The sequence below is a fragment of the Thermobia domestica genome, chromosome 15 (assembly GCF_964235325.1).
Source record: "Thermobia domestica chromosome 15, izTheDome1.hap1.1, whole genome shotgun sequence".
NCBI lineage: Eukaryota > Metazoa > Arthropoda > Insecta > Zygentoma > Lepismatidae > Thermobia > Thermobia domestica.
The window spans coordinates 171,444,339-171,466,180 of record NC_137468.1 but is presented as its reverse complement, the minus strand read 5'-3'; the positions used below and the strand labels follow the sequence as shown (position 1 = coordinate 171,466,180).

Here is a 21,842-nt window from a genome sequence, read left to right as displayed (position 1 = left end):
TGAGAGGATCTATAATGGATGAGAGATTTTTGGTTCTAGCGTAGCGATTGAAGAAGTTACTGATGAAAGTAACAGAGACCATCGATTTTTTTTATTTTTATTTTTTTAATAGATGAATCTCTTTGTCATTCCTCATAACATCTGTTCATGTCCCTTTGCAGACACAAGTAAAAGACGCCTTGATAAAAATCTGCAAGGGTTATCATAAAGGGGATTTTTTAATATCTCGCACCGTTTGCAAGATTTGAGTCTACTTCCGGTTGGAGTTTTAATTTATGTATGATCAGTGTTTTCATTCTTCTTGCATGCAGTATATAATAAGCAAATACATTACACACACAATTAATTATAATGTCAGTGATATGTGTGGTCATATTTGGCAAAACATTCCAAACAATAAAGATTCATCTTAGACTGGAGAAATGGTTATCCTTCGTTTTTCATTATCATTTAGCCATGAAAAACGCCGGAGAGATATACTAACCTTGTATGCAAATGTGTGGTGTTGGAATGTATAACTCGTAGGATCAATCTATACAAAATTTGCGGTCTATCACTGAAAACAGCATCTTCCTAGAGCTTGTGGTTTCCGAGATATCATTGCGAAAAGAATTGGCGACGAACATATAAACGTCCACAAACATATTAACTTTTCTTCAGCACAAACATGTAGACCAAGCATTCTAATTAGATACGTGGTTAGACACTGGCATATAATATAGTATTTCATTATGAACCATTTTGTTACTATTCTATAATATTCAACTTTCCCGTTTCTCTGTGCCAGAATCCAGTCTTTTTTGTTTGTTTGTTTTTTTTTAAATAAAAAAAGATAAAAAATTGAAAACCAGTCTGTAGTAGGTTACGTCATAATCAAATCCTCTTTTTGCAGAGAGAAAAAGAATTTAATTTTTTTTTTCGATAGCATGTTCCCCGAACAGATTAATTATTACTTTGTTAATAAAAAGTTAAACCAAAATTATAATGTGTTTCTAATATTTTTAGACCACCAGATAAGTTTGTTCTTCCATTCCACAAGGCATGAAAATTTTACATACTGTTGTACTTCTATATTGTTTGAAAGGGAAAAGAGTATCAAAACTGACATTCCATTCACTATGATTTGTTATTGTGCATATATTTGTTTCATTCATATTTGAATTCCAGATCAACTTGTCTTTAGACACTCACCATAAAAGTTTAGTGGAGGCAGTGCAAGTACTAAGCGCACAGACCAATTTATTAGACTCTGCTCAGTTGGACCACATTGAAGGAAGACTAACTGCCCTGGCACAGAAATTGAATCAAATTGCTGAGAAGGGAGCTAGTGTTGAAGATACAGAAAAGGATAGAAAAGTAAGTCTATGTGGATTTATTTTCTGGTCTTCTAAGTTTGTTGTAATAGTTTTTCTGATTGATAACATTAATTTCTTACACACAAAATTACATACTGTGTACAGGATGTTTCAAAACAACACCGACAACGTTTGAGAGGTGATTCCTGACACCAAGATGAGACAAAAAGTATAGACCAACCTGGGTTCAGAAATCCATCATTTCGGAGTTATAGGCTGACGAAAACATGAAAAAATTAACTGTAAGGTTCCTTAGCACTAATACTACGGGACCTACCGTAATCGGGTCAAGACTTCACGTAGAAACTAGTGTGTAGCCTATCCAAATATCCATGATTCTGAATCTTGCGGTACTTCCGCAACAATTTTTATAGAGGTAGTTGGTGAGTACTTCAAATACAGTGAAATCGGTTGATTAGCTATGCTTCTATGGGAACAGTAATTTCCTATAAGACTGCTTTACTTACTAAATTGTCTGGATGTACGAGGGTTATTTAACTCGAACTGACAACACTGCCACGATTGGAGTTTCGTGTGAGAAGGAAGACAAATAACGAGCGTAGTGTGTTCCGTGGATATGTACGAGTCAGTTCAATGCTGCTGCGGTCCCATATTACGGTGTGTGTGGCAGCGCCCTAACTTAATGTTCACGCTTGCAGAACAGCGTGCGTTTATGAAATTCCAGGTGGTACGAGGGCGAAATGCTAGGACGATTCACAGAGGATTAGTAGAGGCCTGTGGTGAAGGTGCTCTAGCGTATTGGACAGTGGCGAGATGAGTTGCAACATTTCATGCGGGACGACAGTCAACAGACAAAAAGCACGGTGAAGGGCATATGCTAATGGCTACGGACGAAATTCATCTTGCAAGACTACAGACACTGCTTGACGGTGATCGGCACTGAACTTGTAGTGAATTGGCGCAAGAGCTGAACATTTCTTCCGGATCAGTGTTTCTCATGCTAACACAAGATTTTGGCATACGGAAAATTGCAACCAGATGGGTACTCCATGCTCTGACAGAGGTTCAAAAGTGGCATAGATGGGAATGTGCGCGCCTGCACTTCCAACGTTACAATAAGGAAAGTGATGACTTCTTGCACCGCATTATTGCAAGTGACGAAACGTGGGGAAGATTCAAGATCCAAGATTCTACGAGCCTGAATTGAAACGAGTCGAGTGAATTCAGTCAGTCGAGTGAATGACGCCGCTCAGAATCTCCACGATTGAAAAAGCTTAAGCAATAGCCAGCAAACATGAAGGTGATTATGATAATGTCATACGACCGCGAAGCCATTATCCTGTCACATCAAGTTCCACCGGGCGTTACCGTCAATGCTGCATACTTCAGTCACCATTTGCGACCAGCACTGCGGCGCAAACGTCCACACCTCGTGGAGTCTGGACCAATTCTCCTACACGAAATGCCAGATGCCATACAGCCAATCCAATACAGACTCTGTTACGACGAGGGGGTGGGGAGGTACTAGAGCACCCGCCATAGTATGCGGGTATGAGCTCCTGCGATTTTGATCTTTTCCCAAAAATGAACGAACCTCTCAGGGGGCAGACGTTTCAGAGACGTTCCTAACGTTGTTCGTGCCTTAGGGCGCACTGTCAATACCCTCTCACAAAGTGGAGCTTTGACAGGTATTCAACAGATGCTTTGACAGATGCCATACAGCCAATCCAATACAGACTCTGTTACGACGAGGGGGTGGGGAGGTACTAGAGCACCCGCCATAGTATGCGGATATGAGCTCCTGCGATTTTGATCTTTTCCCAAAAATGAACGAACCTCTCAGGGGGCAGACGTTTCAGAGACGTTCCTAACGTTGTTCGTGCCTTAGGGCGCACTGTCAATACCCTCTCACAAAGTGGAGCTTTGACAGGTATTCAACAGTTACCAGACATCTGGCGAAGGGTTCAACAGGCTGGCGGAGACTACATCGAAGGACTGTAAGCTTCTTGAGGTGAGTGATTCACTACCTTCCATTTCACAACTATGTCGCCACTTCGAGCTAAATGACTCTCGTATGTGTGTTGAAACTTGGCCCATTAAAACAGCTTTGTTTGTATTTACTAATGTTAAATTCACTTGTGTGTTTTGGCCGCCTTAACAGCTGTGTACGTTAATTGTGTTATTTCTTGCACATCGCGAAATATTTGTCATTATTTTGTCTCAGAGGTGCAATAAACTGAAGATCAGTTTTGAAAAGATTGGTTATGCCTGTTATTGGCGAGTGTGTGGGAACAGATCCATGCCTCTTTTCAATAAAGCTTTTGCTTATTTTTTGCATCCTCTACCCATTCCACAACCGGTAGTCGTAAGAAAGCTGTAGGAATTTCTTCAACTATAGATGCCCATTGTTTTCTTTGTAACGAATGGATTTATGTGGCCAAGCGGATATTTCTGTGTAATAAAAGAATACATATGAACCCTAGCGTTCTTCTTAAGTAATTAGCATATTTAATTCACAATATTATAACCATAGTTTTGGACGTCATATTTCAGATGTATTTTATTACGTAAAAATTGTTTTTTTTTATATAATTTTATTACGTAAAATGGTTTAGTATACCGAAAATGATTGTTCCTATATGCATTAGGGCGTGTCCAGAAGTTTCCAACCTCACGAACTTTGAGAAGTGATAGAAAACATCAGTGTTACTTTTCCCTCGACTTCATTACTTTTTTTTTTTTTTTTTTTTTTTTTTTTAAGATATATTTGATTGACATTTGAATCCCCGTGAAAAAATATTTAGAACTCTTGACTGCGAAATGGTTTATAACGATGTCTTTGAGTTCATTGTGGTCCAAACCCTTTCTTCCTGGAAGGTCTTTCTTCAGTTCCGAGGTCGCTTTGTGTTAAGTCTGGGCTGTAAGACTAGTGCTGAATCTTGTCGAAGCTACAGTCTTTCGCTGCAGTTTTGGCAAGAACAGCTGTATGGCCTGGACTAGTCATACAGTATGCGACCACCACGACTCGCCTTTGTGACAGGTACTGATTCAAATGGCTGCCTCCAACGAACAAACACAGCTAAACAGTTGAAACTGATACACAGTTTTTTTTCCATAGATGGCATCATATGCTATGAACGGCTTATTACCAGAGTGGCGCGATATTTCAGTATCAGACCGAAAACGTTTGGAAATACCCTCGTACAAGTAAATTAAAAGAAAGTAGATATCTGAGTTACTGCATTGGAAGTTGTTTTACGGTACAACTTCGTCAATTATTTTCGATGCAACCAATTGGTAGTCAGTCATTGACACTATCCCAGCTATAACCATCTCTTCACCTTTACGGACAATGTGTTGAACAGGTGGATCGTGGAAATCTCCAGCGTTTATTACACTATTCTTTTCATCGAAGACTGCGTAGATTTTTGCACTGGAAAAGTATATAACCAATTTTAAAAAAATACCTTAGCAAAACTATTAAGGTTAGCCTCTGTTTGATTGTCATTAGCAAGTGGCATAATTTTACCAGTCTGTCTTCTTCATTAGAAACGTAATTACTACGACGAAAAATCGAGAAGTCCCTGCGGCTACTGATTTATTGCTAGATTACAAACCATAAATGAAAAACAAGATATGTGCAATATTGCACGTACCTTTGTCTATTTTCCCAAATAATCACCACTCTGTTGAGGCACCTGTCCCACCACACCACAAGTGTCTTTATGTCCGCTGCGTAGAAGAAGGCTAGCTGATCACGGAAACAACGACGAACCCCTGACAATATCCTTCAGATGAACACATCGATTAGCTTTCACGATTTTCGTCAACACACGTAATGTTGTCTGGTGTCAGCGAGGAACGAGGTCAGCCCGGTCGCTTATTGTGCTGGACATTTTCTCGTCCATTTTCGAACTCCTTGTACCACCGTGGCCTACTTGTCTCCATACACCGGCTCCTTTCTCTGTGGATATTTGTGACTATGAACCATTGTGACATAGAGAACGAATAACAACACTCCGCTGCTTATATGACTAGGACGTCTTAAGCCTCCAGGCATCTTTGGCAACTACCAACAGCGCCGTGCGGTGGAAGAAATGGGAAGTTACATTGAGACCGTTCCAAGAAAAACCTACAACATCGCTCGTATATACGAATTTGGTATTAAAATGTATTATTGCTTATTAAATGTATTACTTTAATAAAAAAAAAAAGCGCAGAGACTTCGATTTTTTCCTCGTATCTCAGAATACAAAAGAGTTTTAAAAAATTCAAGATTTCTACTGAACCGGCCGGGGACATACATCCTCTTACTGTGAATCAGGACAGTCCCGGGGAGTAGGACAGCCATAGTCAAGTAGATACTATTCATGGTGTAGGTAAGGGAAGTTCGTTTTGAGTATTCAGTTGATCATAATTGCAATGTCTTTTGCAGATCAACGAGTTGTATGAGTTAGTAAAGAAGTCCGAGTCTATGTCGACCTTACTTCCAGAAGTAGTGGAACGAATGGTTGCTCTCCAATCACTTCATGAACAAGGTATGTATAAAGGCGAACACAGTTTTTCAGGTATATTCGCCAACAAAAGCTCCATTGTTCTGTGTGATGTTATTTTAGATTTTGAAAATCATTTTGTTACATTAACAGTGAGCATATACAAATAATTATCAAAATAATTGCAACACACATGTACTCCAGCTCGTAATCTTCATGAGTTAGTAACCCTGAACATTCATGCGCTACGACCAGATTGTGTTGTTGTTATGTTGGTGATAGTGAGTAGTATGCGAACTGGTATAGTACGGATTCGTGAGTGCAATAGACTCGACGTTTGTGATACAAAATGTAAGATCTTTTCGATTTTCAAAGTTCGCAGATTGGGAGTGTACAGTAAGTTCAAGACGGCAATGTGTTCGCTGTATTGGAAACGAACGGTATCCGAAGTGACGACATCATACAGAAATCGTAGCAATATATTAGATAAGAGGAATACAGAAAAATAACTAGATACTGAAAAAAAACTTATATATTAGGAGAAAAACATGTGCATGTCCTCCGTTACATATCAAAACAAGAGAATATGTTAAATCTCAGCAGAAACGCAGTAGTAATCGCGTCACTTTGCCTCACTTTTTGGCCCCTGGGTCCCTGCCTCAGGACCCATGGTCCCTGGCCGGGGTCAATGACCTAGGGGTACCTAGGACCACCCCCTCTAAATTTTGGCAGGGGTACCTTGGCCCACCCCCTAAATTTTGGCAGGGGTACATAGGACCACCCCCCTTAAATTTTGGAAATTGCCAAATCTAAAAATTTGGTATGGTAGCCTAGGACCATAGTATGTACCTCTATTAGTATTGGGTGTCTATGTCGTTCCCTTTTATGGGTAAAAAATTGCCAAAAATTCAAATTTCGGAGGTTTTTGACCTAATTTATCCCCTTTGATGAGGTGTTATTACCTTATATAGTTATATGGGCGTATACAGGGGTCCATTACCTTTCATAACATATGGGTATATTAATGCACCCCTTGAAAAATTTGGGAGGGGTACCTTGGCCCACCCCTTCAATTTTGGAAATTGCCCAATTTCAACATTGGGTGTTATAGAACAGGACCCTAATATGTATTATGATAAATTTGGGTGGTCCACCTCATTTCCTTTTAGGGGTACATAGGACCACCCCCCTTAAATTTTGGAAATTGCCAAATCTAAAAATTTGGTGTGGTAGCCTAGGACCATAGTATGTACCTCTATCAGTATTGGGTGTCTATGTCGTTCCCTTTCATGGGTAAAAAATTGCCAAAAATTTAAATTTCGGGGTTTTTTGACCTAATTTATCCCCTTTGATGAGGTATTATTACCCTATATAGTTATATGGGCGTATACAGGGGTCCATTATCTTTCATAACATATGGGTATATTAATGCACCCCTTGAAAAATTTGGGAGGGTACCTTGGCCCACCCCTTAAATTTTGGAAATTGACCAATTTAAACATTGGGTATTATAGCACAGGACCCTAATATGTATCATGATAAATTTGGGCGGTCCACCTCGTTCCCTTCTAGGGGTACAAAATTGCCAAAATATAAACGTAAGCAATACGTTATACCACGTGTTTGGTTTTTGGTCGATTTTATCCCCTTTGATGAGATGTTATTACCTTATATGGTTATATGGTCATGTATAGGGGTCTATTCCCTATCATAAGACATAGGTACATTTGTGCACTCCTTTAAAATTTTGGGAGGGGTACTTTGGCCCACCCCTTAAATTTTTGAAATTGCCCAATTTAAACATTTGGTATTATAGTACCGGACCCTAACATGTATTATGATAAATTGGGTGGTCCACCTCGTTCCCTTCTAGGGGTACAAAATTGTCAAAATATAAACGTAAGCAATACGTTGTACCACGTGTTTGGTCTTTTGGCCCAATTTATCCTCTTGGATGAGGTCCTATTACCTTATATGGTTATGTATAGGGGTCTATTCCCTATCATAAGACATAGGTACATTTGTGCACTCCTTTAAAAATTTGGGAGGGATACTTTGGCCCACCCCTTAAATTTTAGAAATTGCTCATTTTATATATTTGGTATTATAGTACTGGACCCTAATATGTATTATGATAAATTTGGGTGGTCCACCTCGTTCCCTTCTAGGGGTACAAAATTGCCAAAATATAAACGTAAGCAATACGTAGTACCACGTGTTTGGTTTTTTTTGTCGATTTTATTTCCTTTAATGAGGTGTTATTATCCTATATAGTTATATGGTCATATATAGGAGTCCATTACCTTTCATAAGATATGGGTACATTTGTGCACCCGGGAGGGGTACTTTGGCCCACCCCTTAAATTTTGGAAATTGCCCAATTTAAACATTTGGTATTATAGTACTGGACCCTAACATGTATTATGATAAATTTGGGTGGTCCACCTCGTTCCCTTTTAGGGGTACAAAATTGCCAAAATATAAACGTAAGCATTACGTTGTACCACGTGTTTGGTTTTTGACCTAATTTATTCCTTTGGATGAGGTCCTATTACCTTATATGGTAATGTATAGGTGTTCATTCCCTATCATAAGACATAGGTACATTGATGCACCCCGGGAGGGGATTCGGTATCATAGTACATGACTCAACATGTATTATGATAAATTTGGGTGGTCCACATCGTTCTCTTTTAGGGGTACAAAATTGCTAAAATATAAACATAAGCAATATGTTGTACCATGTGTGTGGTTTTTGGCCCAATTTCTCCCCTTTGAGGAGGTTCTATTACCTTATATGGTTATATGGTCATGTATATAGGTTCATTTCCTATCATAAGATATGGGTACATTGATGCATCCTTTAAAAATTTGGGAGGGGTATCTTGGCTCATCCACTCGGTTTTAGAAATTGTTTAATATAAGCATTTGGTATCATAGTACAGGTCTCCAATATGTACCACTATAAATTTGGATGGTCCACATCGTTCCCTTTTCATAGGTAAAGAACTACCAAAAATCAAATTTTGGAGGTTATTGACCTCTATTTAGCATGTTATATGGATATGTACAGAGGTTTATTACCTTTATATGTTTATGTTCCCTTTTAAATTTGGGAATTATCAAATAACAAAATTCGGTAAACGTTTTCTAAGCCCCATTGTAGATGTTGATGTTCCTCTTATGGCCAAATATTCAAAATTTAAATGTTATTGACCGGCTTTATTATTGAATAAGTACAGGATTTATTACTTTTTTTTCATAAGACACAGGTGTATTTGTGTACCAATCTTAAATTTTGGGAGGGGGTACATTTCTTATTGTCATATCAATAATTGGTAATTGTTCTTTGGGTAAATCATTGTGATCACGTGATCAGTTATTGGCCTATGATGGGATTAGGAGTCCAGGACATTGGTACATTGAAACTTTGTAGGATAATTTGAGAATGCGTCATTGGTATTGATTATTACAACCAAATATAAACGTAAACAAGACGTTGTACCACGTGATTGACCTTGATGAGGTAGTGTACAGGGATACATAGCTAACCTTATTGAAACTTATGACTCATAGTCTTAAGGGAATACATGCTACAACACTGGCAAAGTTATTGTTGATGCAATTTGATTGGCTGATCACTATCTTTCGTGCAATCTGATTGGTTGATCACTATCTTTCGTGCAATCTGATTGGTTGATGATTTTCAAATCTTTGCTGTATTCAGTTTTAAGTTTTGTTTAACATTTAAAAATCTTGGTTTCGTTCAACATTTTGCACTCACTGATAAATATGATCAAAACCGTTTATTTGTTAATCGAATAGTTAAAAAACCGGATAAAGTTTGACGGTTAACCGTGAAACGTAAAATTTTTTTAGTTTGAATTTTTTTTGCTTGAAATTTTTTGTTTGAAACTTTTCGTTTGAAATTTTTGTTTGAAAAATTTTTGTTCGAAAATTTTGTTTAAAATTTTTCGTTTCCAAATTTTTTGTTTGAAATTTTTTCGTTTGAAATTTTTTGTTTGAATTTTTTTTCGTTTCAAAATTTTGTTTCAAAGATTTTTGTTCTAAATTTTTGTTTCAAAGTTTGAGTTGACATTTTTAAAAGTTTGTGCATTTATTAGTAAAGAACCGGAACTGTTTAGAACAAAAACCTTTGACAACATTGTGGTGCAATAGTACACGTCAGAACCTGGGGTTGTACTTGAAATGAAAAAACACAATTCATTGAAATGGATCATTTTATTACACTCCACATACATCCATACCAGATAGTGGTTCTGGATATTGTCGATACAATGTATTTTGAACTTCTTGCACTAGTTTGTCTTTAGCATATAATTTTAATTCCAGTTGAAGTCTTTTAAGGTCTAATGCAATATCAATTGGTGTAAACTCAATGTCCATTTGATCACAAATAAACTGTTTATCAGTACAGGTATGCACCCACGAACGATGTTGACAACCATCACAATATCTAGATACATGTTGTACAATATGCATAACACATTTTTCAAAATAGTACTTTTTCAGGAATATACTAGTTTTGTTGCACACTTCCACTGCATGTTTAACACACTGAAATACGCTGATGAATTTGTTCCATTCAGTTTGTGTTAGATACACCATGTTGCGAGGGACATGGAATGTACTCTTTTTACGTAACAGCACCATCTTCTCTTCGAGGACTGTACGCAGCACCACTTCATGATTTGAGCCTAATGATTTGACTATGGTCACATTTAGCTCATCATGAAAATAATCGTTCATTTGGTCGATTCGTGAACATAATATTTGCCATTCTTCACAGGTCAGTTGTACACCAAATTGTTCTGCTTTGCTCAATCGAATCACAGGTTCAAATGTTCTAGCACTGATACCAATCATCACATGTTTTGTTTGAAATATATTTATTGGATAATAGCTTGCGAAGATGAACTCTTTATCGTTAGAAGTACACATCTTTCCTCCTGAAAAGCACTTGCTCAAATGATTTCGTGGGATGACACTATATTTGCTGGTTTATAGTTATTGCTGACGTCATTGGTAAGGAATGTGCTGACGTTTGAATTCATGATTTCATCACAGTTGCTGACGTCATGCCGACCAACCAAATTCATACAACTACAGCTGACGTGCTGACGTTTGAATTCATGATTTCATCACAATGGCTGACGAATCTGGCTGTGTACTAAATTCAAGTTGATGACTTCGACCCAAGAATCCTTTGTAACATAAAGATACAGATCCAGTATTTAAGAAACGCAGCAGTTCTTCTTGTTTTGATGCTTCCATGGGAAAATATCTTGCTGGTAAAATTATATTCTTATCATTTTCAAGCTTCACCACGATTCTTAATCCAAACTTTGTAGGTATCATTTGGCTAGCTAAGATTCTATGAGGTACATTCTGTTGTAAATTAGTAATCTTGGTAAATGATTTCATCACATCACGTGTGTTTAGAAACTGCAGACAAGTAGCCATGATGACGTTATCATGAATACTAACTCCAACGATACTTATATATGATGCAAAACTGATGACGTTGCATTATCGTGTTCTGACGTGTACTATTGCACCATGTTCTGACGTGTACTATTGCACCACAATGTTGCCAGAGGTTTCTGTTCTAACAGTTCCGGTTCTTTACTAACGAGTGCACAAACTTTTAAAAATGTCAAACCAAACTTTGAAACAAAAAATTTCAAACAAAACTTTCGAAAACAAAAAGAATTTAAACAAAAAATTTGGAAACGAAAAATTTCAAAACAAAAAATTTCGAACAAAAAGTTTTCAAACAAAATTTTGCAACAAAAAAATTTCAAACAAAAAAATTTTCAAACAAAAAATTTTGAAACATAAATTTCAAACAAAATTCTGAAACAAAAAATTCAAACACAAATTTGAAACAAGAGTTTTCAAACAAAAACTTTCAAACAAAAAATTTTCAAACTAAAAAAATTTTACGTTTCACGGTTAACCGTCAAACTTTATCCGGTTTTTTAACTATTCGATTAACAAATAAACGGTTTTGATCATATTTATCAGTGAGTGCAAAATGTTGAACGAAACCAAGATTTTTAAATGTTAAACAAAACTTAAAACTGAATACAGCAAAGATTTGAAAATCATCAACCAATCAGATTGCACGAAAGATAGTGATCAACCAATCAGATTGCACGAAAGATAGTGATCAGCCAATCAAATTGCATCAACAATAACTTTGCCAGTGTTGTAGCATGTATTCCCTTAAGACTATGAGTCATAAGTTTCAATAAGGTTAGCTATGTATCCCTGTACACTACCTCATCAAGGTCAATCACGTGGTACAACGTCTTGCTTACGTTTATATTTGGTTGTAATAATCAATACCAATGACGCATTCTCAAATTATCCTACAAAGTTTCAATGTACCAATGTCCTGGACTCCTAATCCCATCATAGGTCAATAACTGATCACGTGATCACAATGATTTACCCAAAGAACAATTACCAATTATTGATATGACAATAAGAAATGTACCCCCTCCCAAAATTTAAGATTGGTACACAAATACACCTGTGTCTTATGAAAAAAAAGTAATAAATCCTGTACTTATTCAATAATAAAGCCGGTCAATAACATTTAAATTTTGAATATTTGGCCATAAGAGGAACATCAACATCTACAATGGGGCTTAGAAAACGTTTACCGAATTTTGTTATTTGATAATTCCCAAATTTAAAAGGGAACATAAACATATAAAGGTAATAAACCTCTGTACATATCCATATAACATGCTAAATAGAGGTCAATAACCTCCAAAATTTGATTTTTGGTAGTTCTTTACCTATGAAAAGGGAACGATGTGGACCATCCAAATTTATAGTGGTACATATTGGAGACCTGTACTATGATACCAAATGCTTATATTAAACAATTTCTAAAACCGAGTGGATGAGCCAAGATACCCCTCCCAAATTTTTAAAGGATGCATCAATGTACCCATATCTTATGATAGGAAATGAACCTATATACATGACCATATAACCATATAAGGTAATAGAACCTCCTCAAAGGGGAGAAATTGGGCCAAAAACCACACACATGGTACAACATATTGCTTATGTTTATATTTTAGCAATTTTGTACCCCTAAAAGAGAACGATGTGGACCACCCAAATTTATCATAATACATGTTGAGTCATGTACTATGATACCGAATCCCCTCCCGGGGTGCATCAATGTACCTATGTCTTATGATAGGGAATGAACACCTATACATTACCATATAAGGTAATAGGACCTCATCCAAAGGAATAAATTAGGTCAAAAACCAAACACGTGGTACAACGTAATGCTTACGTTTATATTTTGGCAATTTTGTACCCCTAAAAGGGAACGAGGTGGACCACCCAAATTTATCATAATACATGTTAGGGTCCAGTACTATAATACCAAATGTTTAAATTGGGCAATTTCCAAAATTTAAGGGGTGGGCCAAAGTACCCCTCCCGGGTGCACAAATGTACCCATATCTTATGAAAGGTAATGGACTCCTATATATGACCATATAACTATATAGGATAATAACACCTCATTAAAGGAAATAAAATCGACAAAAAAAACCAAACACGTGGTACTACGTATTGCTTACGTTTATATTTTGGCAATTTTGTACCCCTAGAAGGGAACGAGGTGGACCACCCAAATTTATCATAATACATATTAGGGTCCAGTACTATAATACCAAATATATAAAATGAGCAATTTCTAAAATTTAAGGGGTGGGCCAAAGTATCCCTCCCAAATTTTTAAAGGAGTGCACAAATGTACCTATGTCTTATGATAGGGAATAGACCCCTATACATAACCATATAAGGTAATAGGACCTCATCCAAGAGGATAAATTGGGCCAAAAGACCAAACACGTGGTACAACGTATTGCTTACGTTTATATTTTGACAATTTTGTACCCCTAGAAGGGAACGAGGTGGACCACCCAAATTTATCATAATACATGTTAGGGTCCGGTACTATAATACCAAATGTTTAAATTGGGCAATTTCAAAAATTTAAGGGGTGGGCCAAAGTACCCCTCCCAAAATTTTAAAGGAGTGCACAAATGTACCTATGTCTTATGATAGGGAATAGACCCCTATACATGACCATATAACCATATAAGGTAATAACATCTCATCAAAGGGGATAAAATCGACCAAAAACCAAACACGTGGTATAACGTATTGCTTACGTTTATATTTTGGCAATTTTGTACCCCTAGAAGGGAACGAGGTGGACCGCCCAAATTTATCATGATACATATTAGGGTCCTGTGCTATAATACCCAATGTTTAAATTGGTCAATTTCCAAAATTTAAGGGGTGGGCCAAGGTACCCTCCCAAATTTTTCAAGGGGTGCATTAATATACCCATATGTTATGAAAGATAATGGACCCCTGTATACGCCCATATAACTATATAGGGTAATAATACCTCATCAAAGGGGATAAATTAGGTCAAAAAACCCCGAAATTTAAATTTTTGGCAATTTTTTACCCATGAAAGGGAACGACATAGACACCCAATACTGATAGAGGTACATACTATGGTCCTAGGCTACCACACCAAATTTTTAGATTTGGCAATTTCCAAAATTTAAGGGGGGTGGTCCTATGTACCCCTAAAAGGAAATGAGGTGGACCACCCAAATTTATCATAATACATATTAGGGTCCTGTTCTATAACACCCAATGTTGAAATTGGGCAATTTCCAAAATTGAAGGGGTGGGCCAAGGTACCCCTCCCAAATTTTTCAAGGGGTGCATTAATATACCCATATGTTATGAAAGGTAATGGACCCCTGTATACGCCCATATAACTATATAAGGTAATAACACCTCATCAAAGGGGATAAATTAGGTCAAAAACCTCCGAAATTTGAATTTTTGGCAATTTTTTACCCATAAAAGGGAACGACATAGACACCCAATACTAATAGAGGTACATACTATGGTCCTAGGCTACCATACCAAATTTTTAGATTTGGCAATTTCCAAAATTTAAGGGGGGTGGTCCTATGTACCCCTGCCAAAATTTAGGGGGTGGGCCAAGGTACCCCTGCCAAAATTTAGAGGGGGTGGTCCTAGGTACCCCTAGGTCATTGACCCCGGCCAGGGACCATGGGTCCTGAGGCAGGGACCCAGGGGCCAAAAAGTGAGGCAAAGTGACGCGATTACTACTTGTGTTGGTGATAGTGAGTAGTATGCGAACTGGTATAGTACGGATTCGTGACTGCAATAGACTCGACGTTTGTGATACAAAATGTAAGATCTTTTCGATTTTCAAAGTTCGCAGATTGGGAGTGTACAGTAAGTTCAAGACGGCAATGTGTTCGCTGTATTGGAAACGAACGGTATCCGAAGTGACGACATCATACAGAAATCGTAGCAATATATTAGATAAGAGGAATACAGAAAAATAACTAGATACTGAAAAAAAACTTATATATTAGGAGAAAAACATGTGCATGTCCTCCGTTACATATCAAAACAAGAGAATATGTTAAATCTCAGCAGAAACGCTTGTGTTGTTAACCAACTTTCTATAAAGTCAATTGAGATGTTAGCAATAAACTCTTGAATCTATGCCTCCACCCTCTCCACTGTGTGAAGTTCGGACTTGTACACCTTCGCCGTAGTGTAGCCTCATAAGAAAAAAAAATCACGGAATAATACCTGAATTTATTGCTAGCCATTCGTGAGATCCACACCATCCAAGCCAAAGCGCAGGAAGTTAGTTCATAAACAGATAAAGGTCCATCATATTTGTTTACATTGCACATGCTGCTTCCTGCAGTCAATGATTGAACTAACAAGGAGAAAGCAGACCTCGCGAGACCATCTTTCGCGAGGTAGTAGTGCACATTTAAAGTGTTAATATTACAATCTGGGAGAGTGCAATAGCCAAAAATAGCGGAGTAAAAGCTTCTTAAAGTTTTCGTCTCGCCGCATATATGATACGACGCGTAAAGCTACCAAGTGACGGCGCGGCAGAGTGAGGAGCAACTACGGCTTACGTGCAAAGGGTCCCGGGTTCGATTCTCACTCGGGTCTTTCTTTTTTTTGCTTTAACCAATAAAGTAGCCATTTGTAACTACAAGTAAAATATTAATTCACTATATGCATATAATGCCGCAGACGCTCCTCACACTGCCACGCCGTCACTTGGTAACTTTACGCGTCGTATCATATATGCGGCGAGTCGCAAACTTTAAGATGCTTTTTCTCTGTTATTTTTCGCTATTGAGCTCTCCCAGTGTGTAATATTAGCACTTTAAATGTGCACTACTCCCTCGCGAAAAATGGTCCCGAAGTTCATTCACCAGTCTGCTTTCTCCTTGTAAGTGAAGCAGAGAGTATGAAATCTTAATAAATACTTTGTATTATGGCACTGTTCTCAACATGAAATATTAGGGATCGTAGTGGCTTAGTGGTAGATCGTTCACCCCTGGTGCGTGGGGTCTGTGGTTCGATCACAGTTCGCGCCAAGTGGGTGGGCTTTGTGGTGGACAAACACCGTGTGCGTAGGTTTTTTCGAGATTCACCTTTTCCTCCCACTCTTCATTCCGCCATTTCATTTATTTCTAATCATCACAGTCTCCTTTAGCCTACACGGTACAGTGGCGGCTCTTACCAAAATAGTCAGGGTGGGCAAATTATAATAGTATATAATCTAGTACACAATAAAACTAAATTTAGCAGCTTACCTTTATCTGTAGAGCAAATCTATGTGTCGATCCTTCCTACTAGCATAACGTTTAATGATATTCTCATACCGAAATTATTGTTTTTCCAACTTACCCTAGACGTTCACGTTCAATAGATACTGTAGCTAAAGCCGAAATTCTGTCTTGTCCCTTGGTGCTCCGTAAATACGATTTCATTCTCTTTAAACACGAAAAACTCCTCTCGACGCTGCAGCTTGTAGCGGGTATTGTTGCTGCTAAACAAAATATTCTGTAGACTTCCGGTAACATACTATGAAAATCATTGTCCACAATATTCTTTATAATGCCTGGTACACTACGATATAAGAACTGATTGTCTAAATAGATGATTTCCAACTCATTTCTCAAACGTTAAAAATCGAAATAATTGTTGTAATAATTTTTTAAAATGAAATCAAGGCATTCAAAGGAAAATATTTCCGGAATTCATTGAACTTAGATGAGTCTACTAACTTCAAAATTCCAGATTCTGCATGTCTCCAAACCGTGACTTAAGCTGAATTACGTAGTTGTCCAAAATTTCAAAATATAGCTGTCTATATTGAGCAAGGTTTCTATCAGTACTCTCTCTATTACTCTTTATGTTGTTTGTGTCGTTGATTACGTTGAAAAATTTTTTAGCTTTTCTTTTATTTCACATTTCCTCTAGTTTCTCTGTCTCTATATAGCTGTGAAACAATGCTGTATATCTAATGACTTCTTCTGTAACATATCAAATAGTATTTCTGTCATTGAAAATATATCTTTTTATACATTCAATAAGAAGAGAAATTTCGGATTTTGAATATGGTTTTCTTAGACCGATAGCTCCGTTAATAGGATCTTCTTCGATATGAATACACACAGCCATTAGATTCTCACTTTCAATAAGATGGGCTCAAGAATTCTAGCATTTTAAATCCAATGCACATCGCTGGCAGTCGGTATTCTTTCTCCTACCATCTTATCCAAAATAGCTGTACGTTTAGAAGACTTATGAAAATATGCAGGGAACGCTTGAATATTAGAAAAAAAATACGAACATCTCTTATACACTTTGCACTATTTTGCAATACAAGATTCAGTCGATGGGCAGAACAAGGTGTAAACAATGCTTGTGGAGCATGTTCTTTCACGAGTAACTGAAGTCCATTAATTTCACCAGCCATGACACTTAACTCCGTCATAGCACTGACCAATCAGTTTCCCTTCGACATTGGAATCCGTGAGAACGTTAAGAAGTAAAGAACATAATTTTGTGGCATTCGTATGGTTACTAACATTGTGAAAACCTAAAAATCGTTCTTGTGGAATACCCTCGTTATCTACGTATCTCACGGTAATTGACAATATCATCACACTGAACTGAAGAGAAAGGAGCTTCCTTAATCTCTTTCGATATTGTATCCCTTATTTCTTCGCGTATATATTCAATAAGCTCATTTTGAATTGTTTTGAATAGACCTGTTTTTCCCCAGCTCTTTTCAATGTTGACGTAAATCTTCATCGTGACGAAAAAAATCTGGTTACAACTTCTACAAAATTGCCGCAGTGCAATGAGCTCACTCTTCCATCGTATCCTCGAAAGGGTAATTCTTGCTTGCACAACAATATGGTCACGTCTATCAGTCTTTTCATTATTTGTCTGTTTTTCTCCACATTCTTATTATATTGTTCTCCTGCAATCTTTTGTTGCTCAGACATTTCAGAAATTGGATTTAAATTTTGTTCCAGTCTCTTTAGATTTACTGTGAATGGCTTTCGATAAATTTTTCATGTCGAAATTACCATCACGATTTCAAGTACCTTCTTACTTGACAGCAACGAACGTGGCCAACAATACTGTTTAGCTTTAATTTCACTTTCTGTTGACCATTTGTGTCTTTCATACCACAAATTATTGAATTTTCTTGCATTTTTGTAATTAACTCTATGAACAACTGTGTTTAATAAAGAAGTTTGTCGCTCACTATCCAAAATGTTCCGTTCTTCTACATCACTACGGCGCGAAAATGGATTATGCAAAAGATCACTCACTATATCTGTCACTTTAAAAAAAATAAAATAAAAAAAATAACAAACTGCACAAAAACACTTGAACTTGTAGTTTCAGGTAATGCAGTTAAATTTTGATATCTCTTCTTACTAAAAGCAAAATGTTATAAAGTAACTACATTGTTAAGATACACACACAGCAAACACCAACACACGAGAAAACAATTGCGGTGCGATCACTATGTTTACGGAGGTATCGTTGAGATAGGCAGAGTCTGCAAGAGCTGGCCAAAGCTTTATACGCATGCATTGTGTATGCTTTGGAACATGTGTTGGATGTTATGCTTATTCATGGGCTAAAACTTGTAATACACACTGAACGTATCTGGCAGAGCAGACAAATTCACATATGCTGACCTTAGCTATTTCAGAGCTACTAGCGGGTTCTTCATGAACTACATGCAAAAGTTGATGAGCGCACGTTCGTCCAGACCTTTGCTTGTATCGTTAATTGCAAATTTAAACATTTCGAAGGCTGTGTTACAGGAAAGTTTTCATACAGTGCTCTACAAATATTTTAAAGATTTAATTCCTAAATTATTTAAGTAAACCAGGGTAGGCTTAGCCTACCCTGCCTACCCTGAGGAGCCGCGTCTGACACGGCATAATCGTGGGACGTAAAACTGAAAGTTTTTTTAATGTGAAACATTGTAATGTTATAATCTTTATATAGTATTAATACACCCATCCTTATAATGGCTACTTTTTACGAAAGATAGATAAGAGTGTTCATTTTATTATGTCAACTAAAATGTGCATAATTGCCACGAAGAAACGTTCTTTTCCTATTTCCCCTCATAACACTTTGCATATGTCTACTTGAATTTGGGACATGCCTAAAATAAGTAATCTCACCGAACACAAAATATTTGGGAAAAGAGAATAATAGATGATCTGTCTCATTACTCTCAACCCCAATACCAAAATAGGTTTAATTGCACTCTGGAGCAATGTGCAGTAGCATTCGTTAAATAATATGTGATAAGTAAAGTATTGTTATATCAAGATTGCACTACTACGGGCTAATAGCTACGAGGGAAGTTTCCGGCCTGACGCTAAGCCGTTCATGGTATATAGTGTCATCTGTGGAATAAATAATGTATACATTTTAACTGTCTAGCTACGTCAGTTCATTGGGGACAGTCAGTTGAATCTTGTATACGATGAGCTCGCATACTGCATAATAATGCTTCTTTCCACACGGCTGTTGTTGCCAAGGTAGCAGTGCTAAGTACGGGCTATAGGGTGGGTGCTGAATATGCTCAAAGCCACAGTCTTTCATTGCAGCCTTGGCAACAGCAGCTGTGTGGATTGGAGGATTGTCATGAGAATGCGAGCTCGCCTCCAAGGAACTGTTGCAACTAGACAGTTGAAACTTGATACATTATTTCATCCATAGATAGCACTACATGCCATAAACGGCTTATCACTAGTGGAACGATATTTCAGTCAGGTCAGAAACTTTCGGAAATACCTTCGTATAACAATTCTGTAGGTTCGAACAGCTTATCACTTATACAGTTAGAAGGTTGGCTGGTGTAAACCAAGGTGGTTTAAGCCAGCTGTTAAAAAAATAAATAAATAAAATAATAAAAAAAATGGTTTAAACAAAAAAAAAAGAAGGAAAATGCTTTACATCGTAAAAACTTATTGATGACGTTTACACATATCAAACCATCTGCATTAGTTTGATCTCCTTTTCACCTTTTAATCAAGGTACCCCATGTTCAATTCGTGATCGAACTACAACTCTTCTTTCAAGTGTAAATCAAGTAGCGGTTCGGAAGTCACTTTAAGCGAAAGTCTTCTCCTTGATAACCTCAGTATTAGATAAGGATGTTAAGCCTAAACATACGAAACAAAACCAAATTGTTATTTCTGCTTGTTGTTGTTTTATAAACAAGGCTTTTGCCAACCCTGCACAGTTATATATAGATAAGTATTATCAGATTACTGTTATTATGCCATGCTGTATATAATGAATCTTTTTTCTATTTTAGCTCTGCAGTTTAGTAAGACTCTTACCCAGCTTGATGGACTTCAGCAACAGTTGACCGTTAGTTTACAGAACAATGAAACCTTATTGAAGGATGTGAAAGAAAACTTCGCCAAAAACATGGAAGTTATTCAGAAAAACATTTCCAGCTTAGATGGTCGTTTGTCGGTTTTAAAGAAGTGATTTGTTGGGAATCAGAAACATTTTTATTACGTGTTATTGCTTTACTGAAAACTTTTTTTTAAAAAATCACAGTTATAAAGTGCCTACTTTTTCTTCGTGAACGGTCGTTTCGTGTGCACGTTGGTCATTAATTTTGCACTAATATATAATGCTATTTATTTATTTACTTGCAACTTGGCTGTGACGTTGTTATCTACACAAAACTATTTTTTTTTTTTTCCGAAGCACATGGTGAAATATTTTCAGCATGTTCAATTTTGTTTGGTGTCGGTCGGTGTTGTAAATAAAAAATACTGCTTTTGTCAACATAAGATATTTACAACTCAGCAGGTGTTAGCAAAAATGATGTATCATGTCAAGTTTGAAAGAAGCTCGTCATGTAAGTGGACGAAGAAACTTTGCTGTGTGCGGAAGAAATACAGATTGCAATTACCTGTTAACTACGCAAAATAAATAAGTTTTATGTAACATTTCATAATTGTATGTATTTAATTATCATGATGCTTTAATTTATCTTGATATATTTGAAATACTTTTTCCTCACTGGTTGCTAATTGCTTTTTACGTCATTGTTATGTCATTAATTATATTCAACTTTATTGCGTGTTATAGTGACTACAAAAAGTGCGCTGTAGATAATGGGATGGGCTATCTTGAAGGGTGGAAATATGATTTTTTTGCAGTTACTCTGTATTATTGAAAATGAAGACCCAATATTATCAGTGAAATAAAATTATTGATAGATGTTTATGTACATATTTTGTTGAATCATTAATAGCGCCCTCCTTCAATTCAAGTGCTGATTTATAAAAAGATGGTGTAGCAGTCATATTCAACTGGATGTTCTGACGTCACAGGTTTATTGCTCCCTTCTCAGTAAAATACACGGGCACAAGAAGGAGCAGGCAGGAAACCTGACATTAAGAAGAAAAGAAAAAAAAAAAACAGTTGTGGCATGCGAACAAGAACATCAAATGGCGTTGTCGATGGTTTTGCAGGGATGACTCGTTGATTCATGACTACAGGTACACTGGTAACACTGGCTTGTTCC

At 37.0% G+C, this 21,842-nt stretch overlaps 1 protein-coding gene across 1 annotated transcript in view; it reads left to right on the top strand.

Annotated features, from left to right (window-relative positions):
- DCTN2-p50 (dynactin subunit 2) overlaps window positions 1–21,545 on the top strand; it is a 90,631-nt gene extending 69,086 nt beyond the window's left edge. The window contains exons 7-9 of the mRNA XM_081740417.1: window positions 1,168–1,356; window positions 5,752–5,854; window positions 20,613–21,545. Coding sequence (XP_081596543.1) covers window positions 1,168–1,356; window positions 5,752–5,854; window positions 20,613–20,791 — 471 coding nt within the window. The 3' untranslated portion in view covers window positions 20,792–21,545. The remainder of the gene's footprint in view (window positions 1–1,167; window positions 1,357–5,751; window positions 5,855–20,612) is intronic.
- The last annotated feature ends 297 nt before the right edge of the window (window positions 21,546–21,842 follow it).